The 20,795-nt window shown below is 35.1% G+C and overlaps 1 protein-coding gene across 3 annotated transcripts in view; it reads left to right on the top strand.

Moving 5' to 3' along the window:
* Positions 1–20,795, top strand: part of LOC123553034 (SAM and SH3 domain-containing protein 1-like) — a 92,410-nt gene that overhangs the window by 27,019 nt on the left and 44,596 nt on the right. For 2 of the 3 annotated variants that reach the window (XM_053541815.1, XM_053541818.1), the window contains exons 5-8: positions 6,516–6,562; positions 8,474–8,509; positions 15,051–15,161; positions 16,743–16,846. In XM_053541815.1, the coding sequence (XP_053397790.1) occupies positions 6,516–6,562; positions 8,474–8,509; positions 15,051–15,161; positions 16,743–16,846 (298 nt within the window). The remainder of the gene's footprint in view (positions 1–6,515; positions 6,563–8,473; positions 8,510–15,050; positions 15,162–16,742; positions 16,847–20,795) is intronic. The other variant, XM_053541817.1, reaches the window with a different exon arrangement.

Raw genomic sequence — 20,795 nt, 5'->3', positions numbered from 1 at the left:
AATAGACAGGCCATGATTTAAAAGCATTTACTTTTAGATTATTTCTCAAAGTTTGTGTAGTACTTGGTAAAACAGTGATGTTACAGCAGGATGTTATATGCATAATGGTGGGTCTTATTTTTTCTGAGACATGTTTTGCAATGGTGTAATGATACCTTTACTTTTAAACTGCAAAATTCCAGTTGAACATGGATCTGTATTTAAAGTGGAACTGAGTGCCCTGTTTTTTAGCCTTTATTTTATTTACTTTAAAGCTAAACAGCATGAAACAGAAATTCCATATCTTATTTTTAAATACAAGTTGTTCAGGATTCTAAACATTGCATTCGTAAATAAAAGCTGAGCTCCCGGATCTGGTCATAGAAAGAATGCTCAATGATAAAACCTGGTAGTACTGTTATTCAGGTATAATTTGTAGTGGTTTTATTTTCACTAATATTTGTGCACAGGATGACGTGTGAATTAAAGTATTGTTTACTGCCTATCCAGTTACTAAATAAACATGGCAAGAAAAACTCTCGATCTACAGTATCGCAAAATTGGGAAAGTGCGGTAAATGCTAAATGCATTTCTGATTGTTTGAACATGGAGCTGAATTGTTTAATTAAATAGTAAATTGTAGACATGTTGAAAATTTAATATATTATAGCATTATTACTATTGAAGACACTGCATATTTGATGATTTCATTAAAATTTGATAAAGATGAACACTAAATCATAGTGTTCAGCAGCACTGAGATGGAATTAGACATTGTCACATTCAATAGAATACCAGTTCTTTTGTTTTTTCTAAGTGGGGGTCTTATTGTCTTTTATGGTCTACAGAGTTGTGCATTTTATGGATAAGTTGGTTCATGAATAAATTATAAGCAATAGATTGAGTCATATTTTTCTAGACACCAGTCTAAAGCTTTGAGACAGTTCAATGGTACCAGTCTGGAAACATAAATATGCTATTTTGTAGACACAGTCTGCACAGACTGGTGTGCACATTATTTACAGGATTTAGTTCAAGATAGAGCAGCAGAATAGCAACACAAATATGCCATAATGACCATGCCTTTGGCAGTTCACTGATTTTTGCATTGTAATGTTCAGTCAGCAGCATTGTTTGTAGACTGAGTCTAGTTATAGTAAAATCAAGTATTTTCGAAAGGCTGATTTGGAATGCTTTCCAGTTGCATTTTTCAAAGATCAAGGTTGCACAACTAAAGGTCAAATGTTTGAGTCTTTGATTCCTGTCCAATTTCTATCTTTTTAATTGCTTGAAACTTTGGTTGAATGCTCCACACATCAAAACAATGTGCAGGATCCATGTTTGATTTGTTCAGACCCATTGTCAGGGTCAGAACTACGGGTTAATCATTTGAACCATGAGTTTCTGCCAGTTTCTTCTCTTTAAACCATTTGAAGTATATTAATGTTACCAGTACTTGGATGGAAGCTAGGTATGTAGAACCAATGTTCCAAATGCACTATATATTCCATCAAGGTCACAGCTGAAGGTCAAATGTAAAAGCCTTGGATCCCTGAAAGGTCCTTATATTCTTAACCCCTTGAAACTTGTATATTAAATTTGAGCTACATGTTCCACTCATAAAGATGATATGTAGACATGCTCCTACTGTGCCAGCCAAATTTAGGTCAAGGTTTTAACTGAAGGTCAAACTTTCAGCCCAGTATCTATGTTCTTAACTCATTAAATGATATTTATGAAACTTTGGTTTAATGTTTGTCTCATCAACGCAAAGTGCTGGACCCATGTTACAGTTGTGCTAGCCCAAGGTCAAGATCACCCCTGAAGTCCAGGCATGCTTTAAACTTGACTGACAATAGGGGGATACTAATTCCATGAATTTACTATTTTGTTGTTGAAGGATAGGTAACAGATTTTTTTTTTAAAAATGGTTTTAGATACAAACTTACATATATCTATATATGCAGCCTGGTTGTAATTTTGCTTTTGTTTCCTTAGACTTGCAGACTGGTTACAGTTTATGTTTCTTCTGCTGATAAGTTGTGTACCAGTCTGGGGTTCAACAACTTGCAGTAGGTGTTGGTTTATGTGTTTTCTGCAGATAATTGTGCCAGAACAAGTGTATTTCTTGTGATAAATAATTATGTTGATGGGAAATATGTCTGATCTTCAATGATAAGGCCTGCTATTGTTGCTGTAATTGTGATTTACTTATCATAGAAGCATGTTTTCTTGTTATTGATGTATAACAGGTTCGCATGCAAAAATGAAAAACAGTTAAAAAATCATGATAGCATTAGAATGGAATTTTTATTCACTTGTTTCTGGTTGGTGAAAAGTTTCATATATATGGGAGAGGCTGTTTTGGGGTAAACAAGTACAAATTTTCTTCAGACTTTAGATGCATCTGCTGCATTTTCCACCAAGGTTACAGTTAATTCAGCCATCATTCTTTGCTCTAATTTTACATTATTAATTATGAATACCTATGATTTTGAATTTTTGCGCTAAACTTTTAGCAGATAGATATTACACGTCCTGGAGTAATCTCCGGAATCATAACCTGTCAGTTTTATATGGAAATGCTTCTGTTGTGGTTTCTGGTTATGATGGATCTATAGTATCAAAACATAGATCTTACATATTTTTCATATATCACTGCAAATGAAAAATCTGCGAATGCTATTCAACACATGATTGAACAACGATTACAGACATACAAGATTTTCCATGCAGCGACCAACTTTTTGCTTGTTTGAAAACACTATAAGCAGAACGCAATAATGGTGGTACAGAACTGCCACTGAAATGTCATCAGGTATACAACTTCTTAAGTGAACAGGAAGCAAATAGTTGGTTGCTGCACGAAAAAATCATGTATGTCTATAATTGTTGTAATCATCATTCACTGTTTTTTCATTTGCAGTAATATAAGAAAAATACGTAAGATTTGCATACCTTTTTATACTAGATCCATCATAACCGTAAACCACAACAGGAGCAAATACTAGTACTCAGCATTTAATCTGTGACATTTAAAACAGGATTTTTACATTTGTCAAATGTTAAATTGTAAAAATATGTTGTTGTTTATTGTAAATGACATTAAAGAAATGAAATACCACATCATGGTTAACAGCCATCATGTAACTATGATAGCAGCTGAAACATCAGTTGCATTATTTTACAACCCAGAGAGGGTGATGTGACAGTGGGGCAGGTGGTAGTCATGGTGTTATCTCTCCCCCCACAATGCTTTGGAGACATTTTAAGGACAACTTGCAAACAAATTTTTAATAAAAATTTTCTCAAGCAAGGTACCTACTATCACTGACCTGTTTTCATTACCCTCCAATACTGGTTCCCAGGTATCACTGACCTGTTTTCATTACCCACCAATACTGGTTCCCAGGTATCACTGACCTGTTTTCATTACCCTCCAATACTGGTTCCCAGGAACCACAACAATACCATGTTTAATAGATTTCGTGTTTGCTGTGCATAATTTTGAAGAATGATATAAAAGCATTGACCTCATGTCTGACATTTAACGGACAGTAGCATATATTGGTATTAGTTTAGCTAGACAGGGAAGATTTATCAAATATTCCTACTTGTCTAATTAACTGCTGGTGTTGGTTGCTTGCTAATTTGATAACTTGATCAAATTTTTGTCAGTAATTGCCTTGTAATTGATTGCAGGCAAGGAACTGAAATGTTTTGCCAGAAAAAATAGTGAGTGATTGGCACAGTTTCCATGTTTGCTCAGGGAAAACTAATAATTTGTAAAGTAGGGGACTCCAACTAGGAGGTAGTTGGGTGGTTGGACTTCTGAGCTAAAGGTCTGGGTTTGATTCTCTGTTTTTATTGATATCCCAGCTAAAACAGTGTTCAGTGCTGGTTGTTGACTAAAATTGATACTGTATTAACATAAACTTGTTACTTGGAAGTAAATACGACAACTGCTATAGGCTTGACTGGGAATAAAATGTTCCATCCATTTCAAGGTGGGGACATTTGTCAGCTATCTGTATTAAATAAGAAACCTAAAGATACTTACACTTGGACATCTTGTGTCTATCTTATATCCAGCAACAATATTTTTCTTTAAATACCATAGTATAATTGTCATCAAGTATGAGACTATAGACAGGACCAATTTCATGTCAGACAAAATTTGATTTCTAGTGCATTGGCTACTTTTGCTTTTGTTTCAGCTTCTGATAGCCCAGTTGCCATGAAAATGCATATTTAGAAAGATTTGCCTCAGAATTTCTTACCTAAAATAACAGTATATCATTCTCTATAAGTACTTGTCCAGCTGTTGGTTTGTTACTACTTTTATGACCCCATTTGAGCCCTATGGAAACCCATATGTTGCCATTCTAAACAATATTGAACACAAAATATGGTATTTCATCCGGCTACTGATTCACAAACAATAAGAATAATGTTCACAGATATTTGGAGTTTATGAACATCTACTAACTCCTTTTCTGAGAAATGTAATGGATGCCAGAGTGGCTGTCAAGAAGTGAAAATTAATGCCCAAACTTACATCCTGATATATTTCATTCAGTCTATCTAAGGTGTAGTTTTCCAGGAGAAAAATCTGTCCATGTGCAAAAGTTGTATTTAAAAAAACAGTTGATTGGCTTTTAATGAGCAATTAGCTTCTCTTAAATTTTTAAGTACAGAGTGTAACAGGAGTCCTGTGCAATTTAAGGTAATAAATTTCATAATGAGACTAGGCAATTTCTGTGTGATTATGTATTCTCATGCAGATCAGTTCTCATTGGTCAATCCTTGGCTTTCCATAAAAATGGGAGAGTACCAAAGTTGCATATTGCTGATTATTATTGTGGTTCCGCTGAACTGAAAAAAGTGTTAATATGTTCCTACTGTCCATTCCTTTATGGACAGTGACAGTTTGATCATTATGAGATTTGCTATTCTTACTAAGGTTTATGTGTGGCAGTTGACAGTTATCCTGAAACTGATTTAAAATATACCAGTTTTTGCTTGTGAATGATGTTAAGTGAGGACAAGTGAACTCTGGCAATATTTATATCTTTATAGCTTCACATATGTTGGTGATGTGTTTATGATAATTTTGTTTGATTTATTTTTCAAAGAAATGTCTATCAGCTGTAATCTTTGTTCTGCTTCTGTTAATAATTTGTGTGCTTACCAGTTTATTCATTACGTCTGTAAACACTGAATGGACTATCAGCAATGCCACACAATCCTGTAGTGCATTTTATTTTTCTGTCAGATGGGATATTCTTACAAAAAGAAATTGATATTTCAATATCGAAACATGTAATAAGCATTAAAAGGGGGCTAAAACTTAAATAACTTTGCGTAAACATAGATTTTACAATTTTGTAAATTTTCAGAAATCAGTGTTACAAATACTGTAATAGCTATGTTTTTGTTACTTACCTCTCTAAGGTAGGCGTTATATTTCCCGCATTGAGTGTACGCACGCATTGTATGTACACTGTTAAACCTATGTTATATCTAACCCTAACCTTTAGTCAGAAGATAGTACATTCAATACATGCGTTCATCCAATAGGGGCGTTTTAATGTTGGCGCCTCTCTAACGTAAGTCAGTTAGTGCAATGGAGTGAAAAATACGTATATTGTGCAAGTGCCTTTAAATTGCTATTCAACACACTTAATCTTTCTAACTCAGATACTTTAATGAATATGTATACAAATTTTAATTCTAGTAGCATGCTAGAAACCAATTAATTTCTAATATACGAGCCGATATATTTTGTTTAAAATGCAAGAGATGTCGATTTAATTTCATTAAGCAATGGTCTGTTTTGTGGATCAATGTAAAATTCATGGCTTTGTCTGTTAAATTGCCATTCTATTCAGGTTTTGAATAATATCCATGGCTATGAAAAGATCTCTGTGTTTTACATGCAGTTTACATTCCTAGCTATATTAAATTAGTTTCATTTTGTTATAAACAGGCCTGATAAACTCTGAAATTTTGACTCTAAAACCAAAACTAATTCCCTACTTTCTTTTTGTTTTTCATATCCTGTCCACCTGTCATCCTTTTCATGGATTGTGCTGTGGGGGTGGGTCGGGGGAGGAAGGGGTGAAGTAGATGGAACAGATGACCACTTAAGGTAGTGTCCTGTAAATGACAGTCGGCAAATAGTATCCTCCATATACAATTTAGACATTCTCTGGTTTTTACAGAGCATAAAATCCTTGAACAGATCATTTGGAAGCATAGAAAGCAACCAGGCAACATGACAGCAGACTCAGTTGAATGAGTCTGTTTAAATAGAAGTACTGACATGGTGTCATTACATTACAGGTCCACCACCTTAATTCAGAAATATTAGGATGAACACATTTCGCTGTAGTTATTGCTATCATTTTCAACTTTTGTCATGTTAAAACATTTTTACTTCAGCCTTAAAGTTGTGAATGACTCAAATGAGCATCTAAGCTAAGAATCTTCACATTTGAAGTTAAAAAAAATTCACTTTTATTTCATATTTTCAGATATACAGATAGTCCAAGCCATGCTAACTATGTTGCCTTGGATACAGGTAATTATAAACTTTGGCAGAACAGAAATTGATTTCTGTTGAATAATTCCATTAAAATAGATACGTTATACTCTGAAAGTTGTGTAATTGAGTAGTTATTCTTTCTCTGCACTGTGCATGTAATGTCATACTCTAAGAATATAAAACATGCTATGAAAACACTGTAAAATATACTGAATATCAGGATGCTCGGAGACCTGTGCTTTATGACCACCTGTGCACAGAGTCTGTCTGTTTCTTAAGACATAAATTTTGTAAAGACCTCAGGTGATCTGCAGCTTTTTAGGTCCTTCAAGTGTAGTCTTAATATTGAGCCGTGCCATGAGAAAACCAACATAGTGGGTTTGCGACCAGCATGGATCCAGACCAGCCTGCGCATCTGCGCAGTCTGGTCAGGATCCATGCTGTTCGCTTTCAAAGCCTATTTGAATTAGAGATACTGTTAGCGAACAGCATGGATCCTGACCAGACTGGGCGGATGCGCAGGCTGGTCTGGATCCATGCTGGTCGCAAAGCCACTATGTTGGTTTTCTCATGGCGTGGCTCATGTACCTGTGGTTTCAGTGCATTTTTGTGCAGAATTCAGTTTTGCTTTTTAAAAGGTTTATCACTGACCATTTCTATGTTTACTGTTATAATTATTGAATTGTATATGTTCAACATAAAACCAATAATAGCATGTTATATATTCAGATTATACTTCTAAAGGGCAAAAATATCTGCAACATGCATATACTTTGGAATATGCATGCTGTATAACTAGAATAACACTTTTCTTTTTCATAGATATATATATAGCACTTAAATCACCAAAAAAAGAAGACTGGGTCCTGAAATTATAAAACTTAGTTTGGAGACCAGTCTTAGAAACAGCCAATCAGAAGATAGAGATTGGTTTCCTTCAAGCATATTTTTATAACCTTTGACCCAGATGTACAATATAGTCCCTTACTTCAGCAGTCTACATTGATCTTTCATGTACTTGTATTTTAAGCCAATTATATTTACACCTTCATGAAGTCATTTATACTGATTCTTTTTATGCCCCCAGGCATTATAGCGATTGGACTGTCTGTTTGTCTGTTAGTCAGTCCATCCATATGAACCAGATTGCCTATAGCCCACATTAATGATGTGTTTTTAGTTCATACTCGCATTCAACAACCGTTGTGGCAAGACCTACCAACTGACTTATATATATATGGCCTTGACCCTCATTATGACCTTCACCTTCAAACTTAAAACCTTAATGAACAACATTTTTGATCCTTCAGCTCTCATAAATGACCCAATTTAGTTCATACACACACTCAACAATCCTTGTCAGTTGTGGGAAGACCTACACACTGACCTATATATAGATGACCTTGACCCTCATGACCTACATCTTCAAACTTGAAACTGTAATAAACAACATTTTTGGTCCTACAGCCCACATAAATGGTACAATTTAGTTCATACTCACACTCAACAATCCTGGTTGCAAGACCAGCAAGCTGACCTTTATATAGATGACCTTGACCCTCATATGACCTTCACCTTCAAACTCAAAACTTAATGAACAACATTTTTGGTCCCAGCAGCCCTCATAAATGACCCAATTTAGTTCAAACACACTCAGCAACCTACAAACTGACCTGTATATATAGATGATCTTGACCTTCATATGATTTTCACCTTCAACTTAAAACCTCAAAATACAACATCTTTGGTCATACACCTGGGGGCATGTATTTGCATTTTAAGCAGAATACTTACATAACTATTCAGGAAATCATTGCAAATTTATTATTTTGATAGGTTACTCTGTCACATTTCTGCATTTCTATACTCAATTTGCATATTTCTTGTAAGTTTTTCTAGTTTTGTTTGATTCTGATTGTTTTCTTTAATATTGTGTTTGATATTTAGGCATGTGCTGTGTATTTCCAAGGAAAATTGTCAAAGGTAATTGCTGTTTTTGACAGTTCAAAGTTTTCTGTTTGATTGCTTAATGCTTTGCTTCACAAGCCTAAATTGTTAACGTGTTCAGTACTTTACCAGCCTAATAGTGTTTGCAGAAGAAATGGGACAGGACACTACATTATAAAGTGAAATATAGATACAGTCGAACTTTGTTCACTCAAGCTCGGATAATTTGAACCCCTCCCTTCCCTAGAACTCATTGTCAGGTCCCGGCAAAATCTCTCTGTATATATTGTAGAAATTTCAATGGCTCAAACTAACATTTACTTGAACAATTTTTGCGGGTCCCGTTCAGTTTGAGCAAACAAAGTTCAACGGTATGCTGAAAATTTTGATAAGTCTTCTGTGGCTCTGTGGTTAGTAGACGGACTTCAAAAGCAAAAGGTTGTTGTTTCAAACACCATTAAAGGCTAAACTCTTTAGATAAAAATAATAATATTCTTTTGGATGTGATTTTAAATTGAGGCCCTGTGTATGTGCTTTACACAGTCCTGGACTCCTGGTATGCTAAAGAACAAAAAGAACTTTTTGAAATTGGAGGATCTTCTGTATCTTGTAATATCATCCAAAACCCTGAAATGACTAACATTTGTATGTTAATTAAGGAGTCACGTTAATAGGCAACGAATGTTGGCTATTAATAAACTTAATCTAAGAGACCAGTTTTTTAGCTCACTGAAACATAGTGACAGGGTGAGCTTTTGTGATCGCCCTTGGTCCATCGTCCATCCTTCATCCGCCCGTCCGTCCACAATTTCTTGTGAACATGATAAAGACCGCATTTTGCAATCAATTTTACTCAAACTTGCACAAAACTTGTATTGGCATAATATCTCGGTTCCTTTCGAAAACTGGCCAGATCCCATTATGGGTTCCAGAGTTATGGCCCCTTAAAGGGCCAAAATTTGCTATTTTTGGCTTTTGCAGCCATATAGAGACTTCATTTGTGGTTTGATTTGATACAAACTTGCAAAATATCTTAAACAACAATAGATCTTGGATTTCATGATGAATCTGTCAGATCCATTCGTCTCTGATTGACCCCTGAAAGAGCCAAAATTTGTTAATTTTGCCTTGTGAACGCGATTGAAGTGACATTTTACATTCGATTTTAACCACACTTACACACAACTTAAGTCACAATAAGACCTCGGTTCCTTTCGAAAACCGGCTAGATTCCATCAATGGTTCTATAGTTACTAGAAAAAACTCAAAAACTAGGTCAAAGGAAAAGATTGTTAACACTCTTGAGGCCACCTTCATGAAACTTGGTCAGAGTGTTTATCTCGATGATTCCATTTTTACCAGGTGAGTGATACAGGGTCATCATGACCATCTTGTTAAATATTATAATGGTCCCTCTTTGGATTAGAGGATGAATATGGTATGACCTGCCGTATGTCAAAGAGATGCACATTTAAATGAAGCAAATTCTGTTAAGCCATTTCTCTGTAGAAGCAAGTACATTATAAATTGTAAAAAAATTAAGAAGTTCTTTTAATTGCTTATATTAATTTGCTTTTAAGCTTGCTTACAATTTTGGAAGTGGGTTTTGTTTCTGCAGCACTAAAAGTTTGAAAAGCCGTAAATTAATTTCTTGTAATAATTGCTATGTCTGCCTTTTTTGCTTCTTATGCAAAAAAAAATATTTTGTTTTTGCTTGCTTAAATACATGCTTCAGATTCATTATGTGTTTTCAAGCTCAAAGGTTTACATTTTGCATGCTGTTCTGTCACCCAAATTGAACTTAAGTAGAATGCATGCAAATAATAGATGCAGAATATGCATTGATATTATACACTACTAGAGAAGTCAATAAAAAATTACAAAGTATCAGCTTCTTATAACCCTTTAGCAAAGTCACAACTTTTAGCTCACCTGAGCACAAAGTTCTCAAAGGTGAGTTTTTGTGATCACCCTTTGTCCATCGTCCGTCCTCAACAATTTGACTGTTAACACTGAAGAGGTCAAAATTTTGGCCCAATCTTAATGAAACTTGGTCAGAATGTTACTCTAAATAAAATCTTGGACGAGTTCAATATTGAGTCATCCATCTGGGATCAAAAACTAGGTCACCAGGTCAAATCAAAGGAAAAGCATGTTAACACTCTAGAGGTCACAATTTTGACCCAATCTTAATGAAACTTGGTCAGAATGTTACCTTCAATAAAATCTTGGACGAGTTTAATATTGGGTCATCTCGGGTCAAAAACTAGGTCACCAGGTCAAATCAAAGGAAAAGCTTGTTAACACTCTAGAGGTCACAATTTTGGCCCAATCTTAATGAAACTTAGTCAGAATGTTACCCTCAATAAAATCTTGGATGAGTTTGATATTGGGTCATCTGGGATCAAAAACTAGGTCACCAGGTCAAGCTTGTTAACACTGTAGAGGCCACATTTATGACTGTATCTTCATGAACCTTGGTCAGAATGTTAATCTTGATGGTATCAAGGTCCAGTTTGAATCTGGATCATGTAGGATCAAAAACTAGGTCACCAGGTCAAATCAAAGGAAAAGCTAGTTAACACTGTAGAAGCCACATTTATGACCATATCTTAATGAAACTTGGTCAGAATGTTGACCTTGATGATCTAAAGGTCAAGTTCAGATCTGGGTCAGGTGGGTTCAAACACTAGCTCACTAGGTCAAATCAAATGAAAAGCTTGTTAACACTCTAGAGGCCACATTTATGACTGTATCTTCATGAAACTCAGAATGTTAATCTTGATGATCTTTAGGTCAAGTTCGAATCTGGGTCATGTGGGGTCAGAAACTAGGTAACCAGGTCAAATCAAAGGAAAAGCTAGTTAACACTTTAGAGACCACATTTATTACCATATCTTAATGAAACCTGGTCAGAATGTTAATCTTGATGATCTTTAGGTCAATAGGTCTGGTGAGCGATACAGGGCCTTCATGGCCCTCTTGATTTTAGACCACCATCTGATCTCTTGTTTTTTATTTGGCTGTTAATTCCAGTTTTTGCATTCATGGCTAAAATATTTTCTCAGGCCTGAAACTTTCGTCTTATGTTATCATCATGAAAAAATTGTTTGTACAAAAATCGGCTTTGTTATTACATAGGGTAGGTGTTTGTTTATAACACACCTTGGAAGTATTCATAACACATTCACTTCATTTTATCAGTTTTCATAACCAAAGTATATAGAGCTGGACAAAGTTTTTGAATATCTAAAAGGAATAAGACTTTTGAGTGGCAAAACTTTTGTAAGAAGTTTTTCGTTGTGAATGAAAAAAATTCAGAGACTTATTTAAGATGTTGGTAAGTTGTTCGTACTTTTTCGTTTTGACAAAGTAAATTTAACTAGCTATGAGTAATGGTTCTTCATTTAAGTAAGGAAATGTTTTGGGAAAGTTTCATTAATTTGACAATGTGATTATTAATTGATCCTGACTGAAAATAGGGTTTTTTTTAAACAAAGACTTTTTAGTTTGACTATTCCAAGTTGCACTCAGTTGTTAGTCCACGTCAAGAGTCCAGATTTGATTAAGTTTTTGTATAATGTAAGCTGGTATCTCAATAACAACAGAGGGAATGAACTTCACATGTTTGTTCATTGTGATAAACCGATATACACTGTACTGGTTCCATAATACTATTTTGTGTTTTCTTTAAACTGATACCCCATTTTCATCTTAGTATAGTGTTTGGTTGAAGTTTTGTATGTAAGCTGGTTTCTCAGTAACGGCTTGGGGGAATGGATTGAAACTTCACATGCTTAAAGTTTTTATTGAAATAAACCTATGTGCACTGCACAGGTTCCACAATATTTTGCTTTGTCATAAAATTATGCCCCTTTTTTAGTGCTTAGTTTTCATACATTTTATTGCTTTAGTGACAAGGCATTTTAAATAGGTAGTATGGTTCAACTGTGAAATGATCTGTAGAGATTAAAGATTTTGCTGTATGGTTTAAACAAAAATATAATATGTTAAAGGGTTACAGATAAAAGGATTTTATATATACATTGACATTCAAATGGTGTATAAGTAACAAAGGGGAGTAACTCAGACTATCAGAATCCCAAATGTCCATATAGAAAATAACCAATTTAACTTTGAGGAAAATAATATTCTGTTATCATTTTTTTGAGTTGATAGTATCAGTTATGGTATTAGCCATTTAAAAATGAATTGCTGGAGAAAACCCTTTTACAGGAAATGAGAAGCAAACATAAGCTTGTTTTGCTACCTGTTTAGATTAGAAATGGTTTCAGTAGAAATGGTACTAACAATAAGTATCCAATATTGTGAAATATATATTTGTCTGCTCAGCGTGAGATTGATTATACGTCAGTTTTTACAGGCTTCATTAATAATCAAACGAGAAATGACAGAGAAAGGAAATGGATAAACTTAAGCACTACGTTTAGAAGAAATTTACCAAAGAAAATGATCTATCATAGGGACTCATTCTGTCAATAAATGATCACGCCAGCCTCTCATGGTTGACGTTTACCGTCAGCGTGAGTAGTTAATGCTGCATATACCAAGAACAAATTGACACGCGATGTGGGGATTTTTTGATTTACATTGAAATGTTTGGTTTTTTGTAGATAATGATAAGATGGTTGAGGTGTATAGTACACTTTCTAATCGGCAATACGTTTGCCATTTTTAGGCTGTTATTTACTTAGATCATCAGTAAGATCGAGTGCTTTTCTTGGCCAATTGTCTGCCCTCTTGTCAAACTTTTTATTTAGGCAACAGTTCATGTCCAAAAAATCTTGTCAGTGCTATTAATTATTTGTTATCAGATTTACTATTTTCATAAGATAGTTTGGCTCCATCGGAACCTTATCTAAAGAGGAGGTAAGAAATCTGGATTGATTTTCATCAAACTTTGTTTTCTGTTTACTTAACAGTTCAGTCTAGATTGGAGAGCTGAACAAATTATTTACTATTTGTCATTAGGTAGTCCAAATATTTCAGTTCAAAGCTGAGATTTTTATATCAGAAGTACTTCATAGACTTTGGAAATAATTATACTAATTGTAGTTGTTACTGTATTCTTTGGTTATTTAACCTTTAGCATGCTAGATAAATTGTCGTCTGCAGGAAATGTCGTCTGCTAAAATTGTAAAGTTCATTCAATTTGCTCCAAAACTGGAAGAAATATTGTCAGAGTAGCAAACAGCTTGGAACCTGATCAGACGCCGATTTAATCGGCGTCTGATCTGGTTCCAAGCTGTTTGCAAAGGCTGTTAAATTCGCCTGCAGCAGGCTAAGGGTTAATTGAAATATAAGGTTTGCCAATGAAGAAATCAACTGAAAAAACTTGGCTTGTCTGATTTTCTTCCCTATGATAGCTTTGAGTATATTTATTCAGAAAAATGTAGTATAAAATTATATGTTACAAAAACAGTTGTCTCACCACTTAACTTGTCTGTCTATATAAAGTTGTCACTGTCATGGTCAAACACCATGAATTTTATTTTTTGAATTACTTCCCTTTATATTTCTGTGAAAATGCGATTCAGAAAAAAAAATATAATAAAGTGTTAAATTGTTTTTGTTATTCTCTGTCTCATTTAATTTCCAGTGGTACAGGGGGGCTGTAAATAACTATTTTTAAATAATTATTACATCCCTGAATTGATTTGCACCACAGGCATGCCTGAAAAAATAATCAGTTGTCGGAGTGAAGAACTGTTCTAGCACTTCATATGAGATATTCGGAACAAATTGAATAATTATTTCTGGTAATAACTACATTTTGTCTGTAATATAGAAAGGATTATAATGAATATTTGATGATGGAGATTTCATTATGGCAGTATCCTGTGGAGGCACTGTAAGGATTTGTTGCCTGCCCTCCGTTTTCTTAATTGTCTCGGACATTTTGTCACAGAAAATAGTTTTTTGTGGAATCGTAATAATACCTTCTTAGCACAGAAAGTGGTAAATTGTTTTTGCTCAACCTTTAGCCTGCTAGCAGCAAGTGATTCTGCCTTTGCGACCAGTGCAGACCAAGATGAGCCTGCACATCTGTGTAGGTTGATCATGGTCTCCACTGTTCGCTATTCACTCAGTAAATTTTCAAGAACACCCCTTCAAATAATAAATGGTATGGCCAAAATTGAAAGATGGACCAGTCCATTTTAGAAATTTAGCAAGCTAAAGGTTAAAGAAGCAGTTAATCTCTTTCTGCACTAAAGTGAAATGCATTTTTTGGGCATGTGGACATATAAAATCATGGTTTCAGCCCGATGGCAGACTGAATATCATGGAATTTGAGGTTGCAGTAATTAGAAATGTTAATTCTCAAGAAAATTGCCCTTTTATGAAATCCACACACTCATGTCCACACAAAATGGCTGACCATTAATTCATATGTGGCAAAATGCAGCTATTAACCAGGGTTCCCTCTCCTAGCATTCCTACAATATCTTTAATCATAAAGACTTGTTGACTTAGCCTTCCTTTGAAATCTTACTTTTATAAGACGTTTTATTGTAATTTGGAGTTAAAATGTCTTACGAAAATCTTTATATTACAGGAGAATCTGAGGCAATTACAGAGAAGAAGAAAACCTCAACTTTAGGGAGATTGTTCAGAAACATGGGCTTCCGAAGATCTAGTAGAAAACACAGCTACAAGAAACACCAAGGTATGTGTGGTGCTGCAACTTCTCTGCATCGCAGCTTCTGGGTGTGGAGTTGGAACTTCTCCACTTCACAGCATGTGTGAAGTCTTCCTTTCTCCATTTCAAAACTTAGATTTGGAGCTACACTGTCTCAGTTTCACAACTAATGTGTGGAGCAACTGTCTTCCTCCACTTCACAGCTTAGATGTGGAGCTTCACTTTCTCAATTTCAAAGCTTTTGTGTGGAGCTGCAACCTTCTGTGTGGAGCTCCACTTTCACCTCTTAACAGCTTCTGTGTAGATCTTCACTTTCTCCACTTCACAGCTTCTGTGTAGATCTTCACTTCTCCACTTCACAGCTTCTGTGTAGATCTTCACTTCTCCACTTCACAGCTTCTGTGTTGATCTTCACTTCTCCACTTCACAGCTTCTGTGTAGATCTTCACTTTCTCCACTTCACAGCTTCTGTGTAGATCTTCACTTTCTCCACTTCACAGCTTCTGTGTGGAGCTCACTTTTTCTGCTTCATAAGTTCTGTGTGAAGCTGCGTTTTTCTGCTTAACATCTTCTATGTGGTGCTCCACTTCCACTGTGGTGCAGCTAGGCCATGTGATTGACTGGCAGTACCACATATGACACATATAAGTAAGGGTTTTTCCATAAAAGTAGGGTTGAGAGTGATTCATTTAAGTCCCTCATTCCATATCACTTAAAAAAATAAAAATATAGTATCTGAACACTGAACTGAATCAGTGTTTAGTTTATACTTTAATATTTGATTTAGCTTGATTGTGATGAAAACACCTTTGACTCGCTATCCTGTCCGCTTCCTTGAAAAAAAAAAGGTCTGAAGAAGTATGTGATCATGATACTAGTGTGGTTTGAACCCACGACCTTCCTGTTTAGCAGCCAACACCTTAACCACTCTATCTCGGCTTCTGTTAACACTTAGAGTGAAATGCTTAAGGATTACCAGAAAATTGTTTACTGTTTTTTTAGTAGACAAAGATTGATCCATAAGTACTGGAAATTTTATCTATATAGATTCAGTTTACAAATTTCTGCTTGCCATCTTTGACATGCATTATTTTCATAGTGGGGTTTGTTTTAGTGTTTTCACTCATTCACTTCTACATTTATACTTCTGCCATGAGTTTTTCTTGGAGCAGTGTCAGATTTGTCTATTTTCTGAAAAGTGGCACCTGTTAATATGTTTAGAATGTTTTGTCTTAAGTTTATACACAATCCATAGCTTAAAAAACAGCTGTGAGGAAATATCAAGGCATTATTTCATGCAAGTTTCTCTTTAGAATTTTAGGGGCACGAAAATAAATCTTGAATGTGTTTATTATGTGAACGTGGCAACAGAGTACAAAAAAGTTCCTAAGATCCACCAGGCCTATTTGCAGAAGAACTGGTTGCTGTTTCGATCGATAAATGTCCTGTTTGGTACACATGGTCACATTTGAATGACAATGACTACTGAGAATGACTTTGTGCTGTTACTTTTTGATCTGTTTGGATGTAAAAGCACAATTAGTGAGCATGGTACAATGAATTAGAACTGTTGTATTTTGATTAACTTTATGCTGTTACTGTTCATAGGTGACCTGTTAGCGCATGAGATCACAATGGGTGACAATGACAGGATAGCCCTCATGCAGATGGTAAAAGAAGGAAAAATTTCCACAGAAACTGCACTGCAAGTGGTAAGTCATCAAGTCCTTTATAGGGAAACAGGGATTCAACTATAACTATAGGTGTACTGGTGTACTGGTCAGGAACCCAGGCAATCCTTGCGTGTATCAGTGCTATACACTGGGCACGTTAAAGAACTAGGCTGTCTATTCGCAACGAGCTAGGCTAAGTTAGCCGGACAAGCCTGTATCTGATTTCTGATCTCTCTGTCGTGGGGGCTTTGTCTCACTGTCCTTCTGGTCAGATCGCTCTGTGTCTGCACTAGTAGAGGATGAATTATGCGCCCTGTGTGGCTGCATTTGAACTATGTAAAGCACCTTTGAACGTGAAATTGATCATGAAAAGGGCGCTATATAAATCTGGTATAATAATAATAATATAATCATGTTAAAGGGGAACAGTTTTATGTCTGTAAAAGGGGAATTACTAAGTCTATTCATGGGGAATAACAGTAAGTTTATACAAGGGGAACTACTCAGTCTATACAAGGGACGTAACTGTTGATGAAACAGTGAGAAAAAGTGTTTACTTTACCCATGGTACCTCAGTGGTATGCTTATTCTGTTTCTAAATTTACCTAAGCTGGTTCTGTATTAACGGGAACTTTTTTGTACGAATAAAATTTGAAGATGCTGTGAAGAGTAAGGGTGTCTACAAATAACAAATAAACAAAATTCTATTACCATTTACCCTTTTCTTAACTGTCAGTCTGAGCAGGGGCAGCTGGAAATTGTCAATCTTTGTCTATATTGATTGTCTGGTGCAAATGGTGTTATCAAATGGCTACTCAGACAAATAATGGACAATTGACAATTACGTTTGTCTTGAAGTCTACCTCTTAGCTGTAGAACCGGCTGAGACACCTGCTATATAAGGATGTATTTTTGTTATAAACGGATATTTAAATATTCAGAGGTAAAAGTGTTTTATTTATCCAGAACTTTATTTGATAGCTCACCTGAACCGAGGGTTCAGGGTGAGTGGTTTGTAAACATGGATGGTCTTGTATTGGTCGTACAGTGGCAACAATTTGCTTAAACTTCTTCGAGATGTTCATTGTGATTACTTGTTAGACCTCTATCAGATTTGTTCAAATGGGTCCACTTGGCTGGATTTAGGGGCGGCCATGGCTAGATATGGTAAAACTTTAAAACAACTTCTTCTCATGTTGCATTTTATTGACTTTCACCAAATTTGGTCAATAGCATTCTATCAGGTGTATAAGGTGCTCTCTGATCTGGTAAGGATATTGCTTTGAACTGGGGTTAGTATCAACACTTTATGGCAAAATGTTGTGTTGTATCTGTTGCAAAATTAGGGATAAAATGAAATATTTATTGTTCTCATTTCAAGATATTCTACAAAAAGTAATAAATTTCAGATTGTCATATATGTTTGCAATGCCAATGAGCCACTTTCATGAAATGGGACTGTAGTCTGTGTTTTCAGAATTAGAGTACTTGCATTTCTAGATACATGACATAAGGCATTAACTGAATACAAAAGTGGTCTGCGATTAGAGACTTGCACAGTAATTGTGCACCTCTGTTTTACTGGGTGCAACTGTAGGCCAGCAGCCTGTAACACCCACTTGACGTGATATCAATATAAAAAGTTGTGATGGCATTGGAGGCCCTCCCTGTGCACTTCTAGACTTGCATACTATGAACTAACAAACTGCACCCATTCAACCAGAGACTAACCACAGTAAAATACCTTAATCTAGATTTTGTTTGTATTTCCATTGCCAATATTGTGCTTGCTAACAGACCTTTGGTGGCTTTCAGTTCCCGGCTACATCCCCGCATGATCAAACATTTCTAGGATCTGATCTTGAACATGACATTAGATGTTTCCAGTAAATGTTCAATGTCCTAACAAATATGTTCCTGACAAAAGGAAATCTAATTGATTTTCCTTTCTTGTACAAAGTAAATTTTTTCAAGGTGTTGATTAAATTGTTTGATCAGTATGTTACCATACCATTGTGTAGAAAAGTTTGTCTGATTAAAAACAATTAAGTGTTGACAACAGCTTTTAATTTTATTATTGCCCTGATATCTTTGTCATGCCCTAGAAAATAAGTCTTTAAGCTTTTGTCTTCTGTGTGCATTTGGGTCATTAAAGTTAAATAGCTGTTTGGAGGTTTTGAGTCTGTGAGAATCCTTGAAGACATAATATGAACTCCTATTATTATAAAACAGGCAAAAAATCTTATAATTAAATTCAGTAGACATGCCAGTACTCCAGTCTCATTTCTTAAATAACACTCATCAAAAGATTGATTCTCTTTGAAAATAAATATGAAAATTAACTCAATATTTTGTACCTTTTTTTTCCCAGAACATATCAATATAATTATAATATACTCTCTTCTAGTTCAAATTCTTTTTTTTTTTCATGAAGAATAATAAATGTTACCTTTATGCTATAAGATTACTGTCTTTCCTCTAATTGTTTTATTTTCTCTTGTATTTTCTTAAGCCGCCTCTTCCATTAGTTAACCAACCTTTTCTCATGGTAGACATCAGAACAAGCTATGTGAATACTATCAGTATGATTAGAAATGATGTTTTTCCGCCCAGCCTAACAGGTTCATTAGAACGCAATTAGGTATTTTCGTCAGAACCACTGTTAAAGGTCTGTAAATACAATTAACCTTCACATAACAACCAGCAGTAAATTCATTTAGAGACTCTGATGAAATAATGGATATTTCTTCAACTACTGTTTATATAATCATGTAAGATTTTGGTATTTTGTAGAATGGAAGAGGGAATTGTTTTGAATCCTGTAAAATTGTAGAAAAATTCATAGAAGAATTTGTATTTGTCACACCTGTGAAATGTGTTGTTTTCTATTGTAGCTGTAAGTACAGTCAAACCTGAGTTAAAGAAACATGTGAACACAGGCCATCTGGTGGAAAAGACAGTTAATTTCATTTCTGATTTGAACATTTTACAGTGTTTAATAAGCTCTGAAAAAAAAGCCCACCTCCAAATATAGACATGCATCTTGGTGCTAGACAGGTTTGACGGTACTGTAGGAGTTTTCTGCCCGTCATTCAGTCCATTACCTTTGTCATAAAACTTTCTGATCCATTCATCAGTTCTCTCCTAACATTTCCAGGCAATAAAAAACACTTACTTTTTATTTCCACTCCAATAAGAGCATGAAACATAATAATTGTAAAGAGGGAAAAATGTATGAGTTTGTTAGGTTTGGTGTTGGTTCATTAGCAGAAAAAATATGTTATGAGGGTAAAAGGTGCTTAGAAAACAATAAGTTCATTAAGTTAGTTGAGAAAATGGCAAAGTTGTCAAGGAAAATAATCAATTGGTGAATGACTTCCTTGTCTGGTCAAATGTATTTCTACTGACAAGGTTAAATATACAGTCTATTGTCCTTAGCTGTAGGTCATTATTATCTGCATGTTTAATAATCAGGGTCTCTACTCGCTTAGCTCAGTAGGTAGAGCGTTGGTCTACGGATCGCGGGGTCGTGAGTTCGATCCTCAAGCGGGGCGTATGTTCTCCGTGACTATTTGATAAACGACATTGTGTCTGAAATCATTAGTCCTCCACCTCTGATTCATGTGGGGAAGTTGGCAGTTACTTGCGGAGAACAGGTTAGTACTGGTACAGAATCCAGGACCACTGGTTAGGTTAACTGCCCGCCGTTACATGACTGAAATACTGTTGAAAAACGGCGTTAAACCCAAAAAAATAAACAAACAAACAAACTGTCCAGTACTCATATAGGTCCTTGTTCACTTCTAAATAAATTAAAGATATAAGGTTAAAAGCAGATTCTTTTTTTTTTCAATTTTATTTTGATTGTGACATTAAAATTTTTATAAACCAAGGAATACATATCGGCACTAGAAAGGTGTATGAATTCTGCAAATTTTCGTTAATATCTAGCATTTTTTCCACATTTTTTTTTCAGAAAGATGCTGAT

The sequence above is a fragment of the Mercenaria mercenaria genome, chromosome 4, assembly GCF_021730395.1.
Source record: "Mercenaria mercenaria strain notata chromosome 4, MADL_Memer_1, whole genome shotgun sequence".
NCBI lineage: Eukaryota > Metazoa > Mollusca > Bivalvia > Venerida > Veneridae > Mercenaria > Mercenaria mercenaria.
Note: the sequence above shows the minus strand (reverse complement) of the source record. Positions and strands in the feature narration are given on the sequence as shown.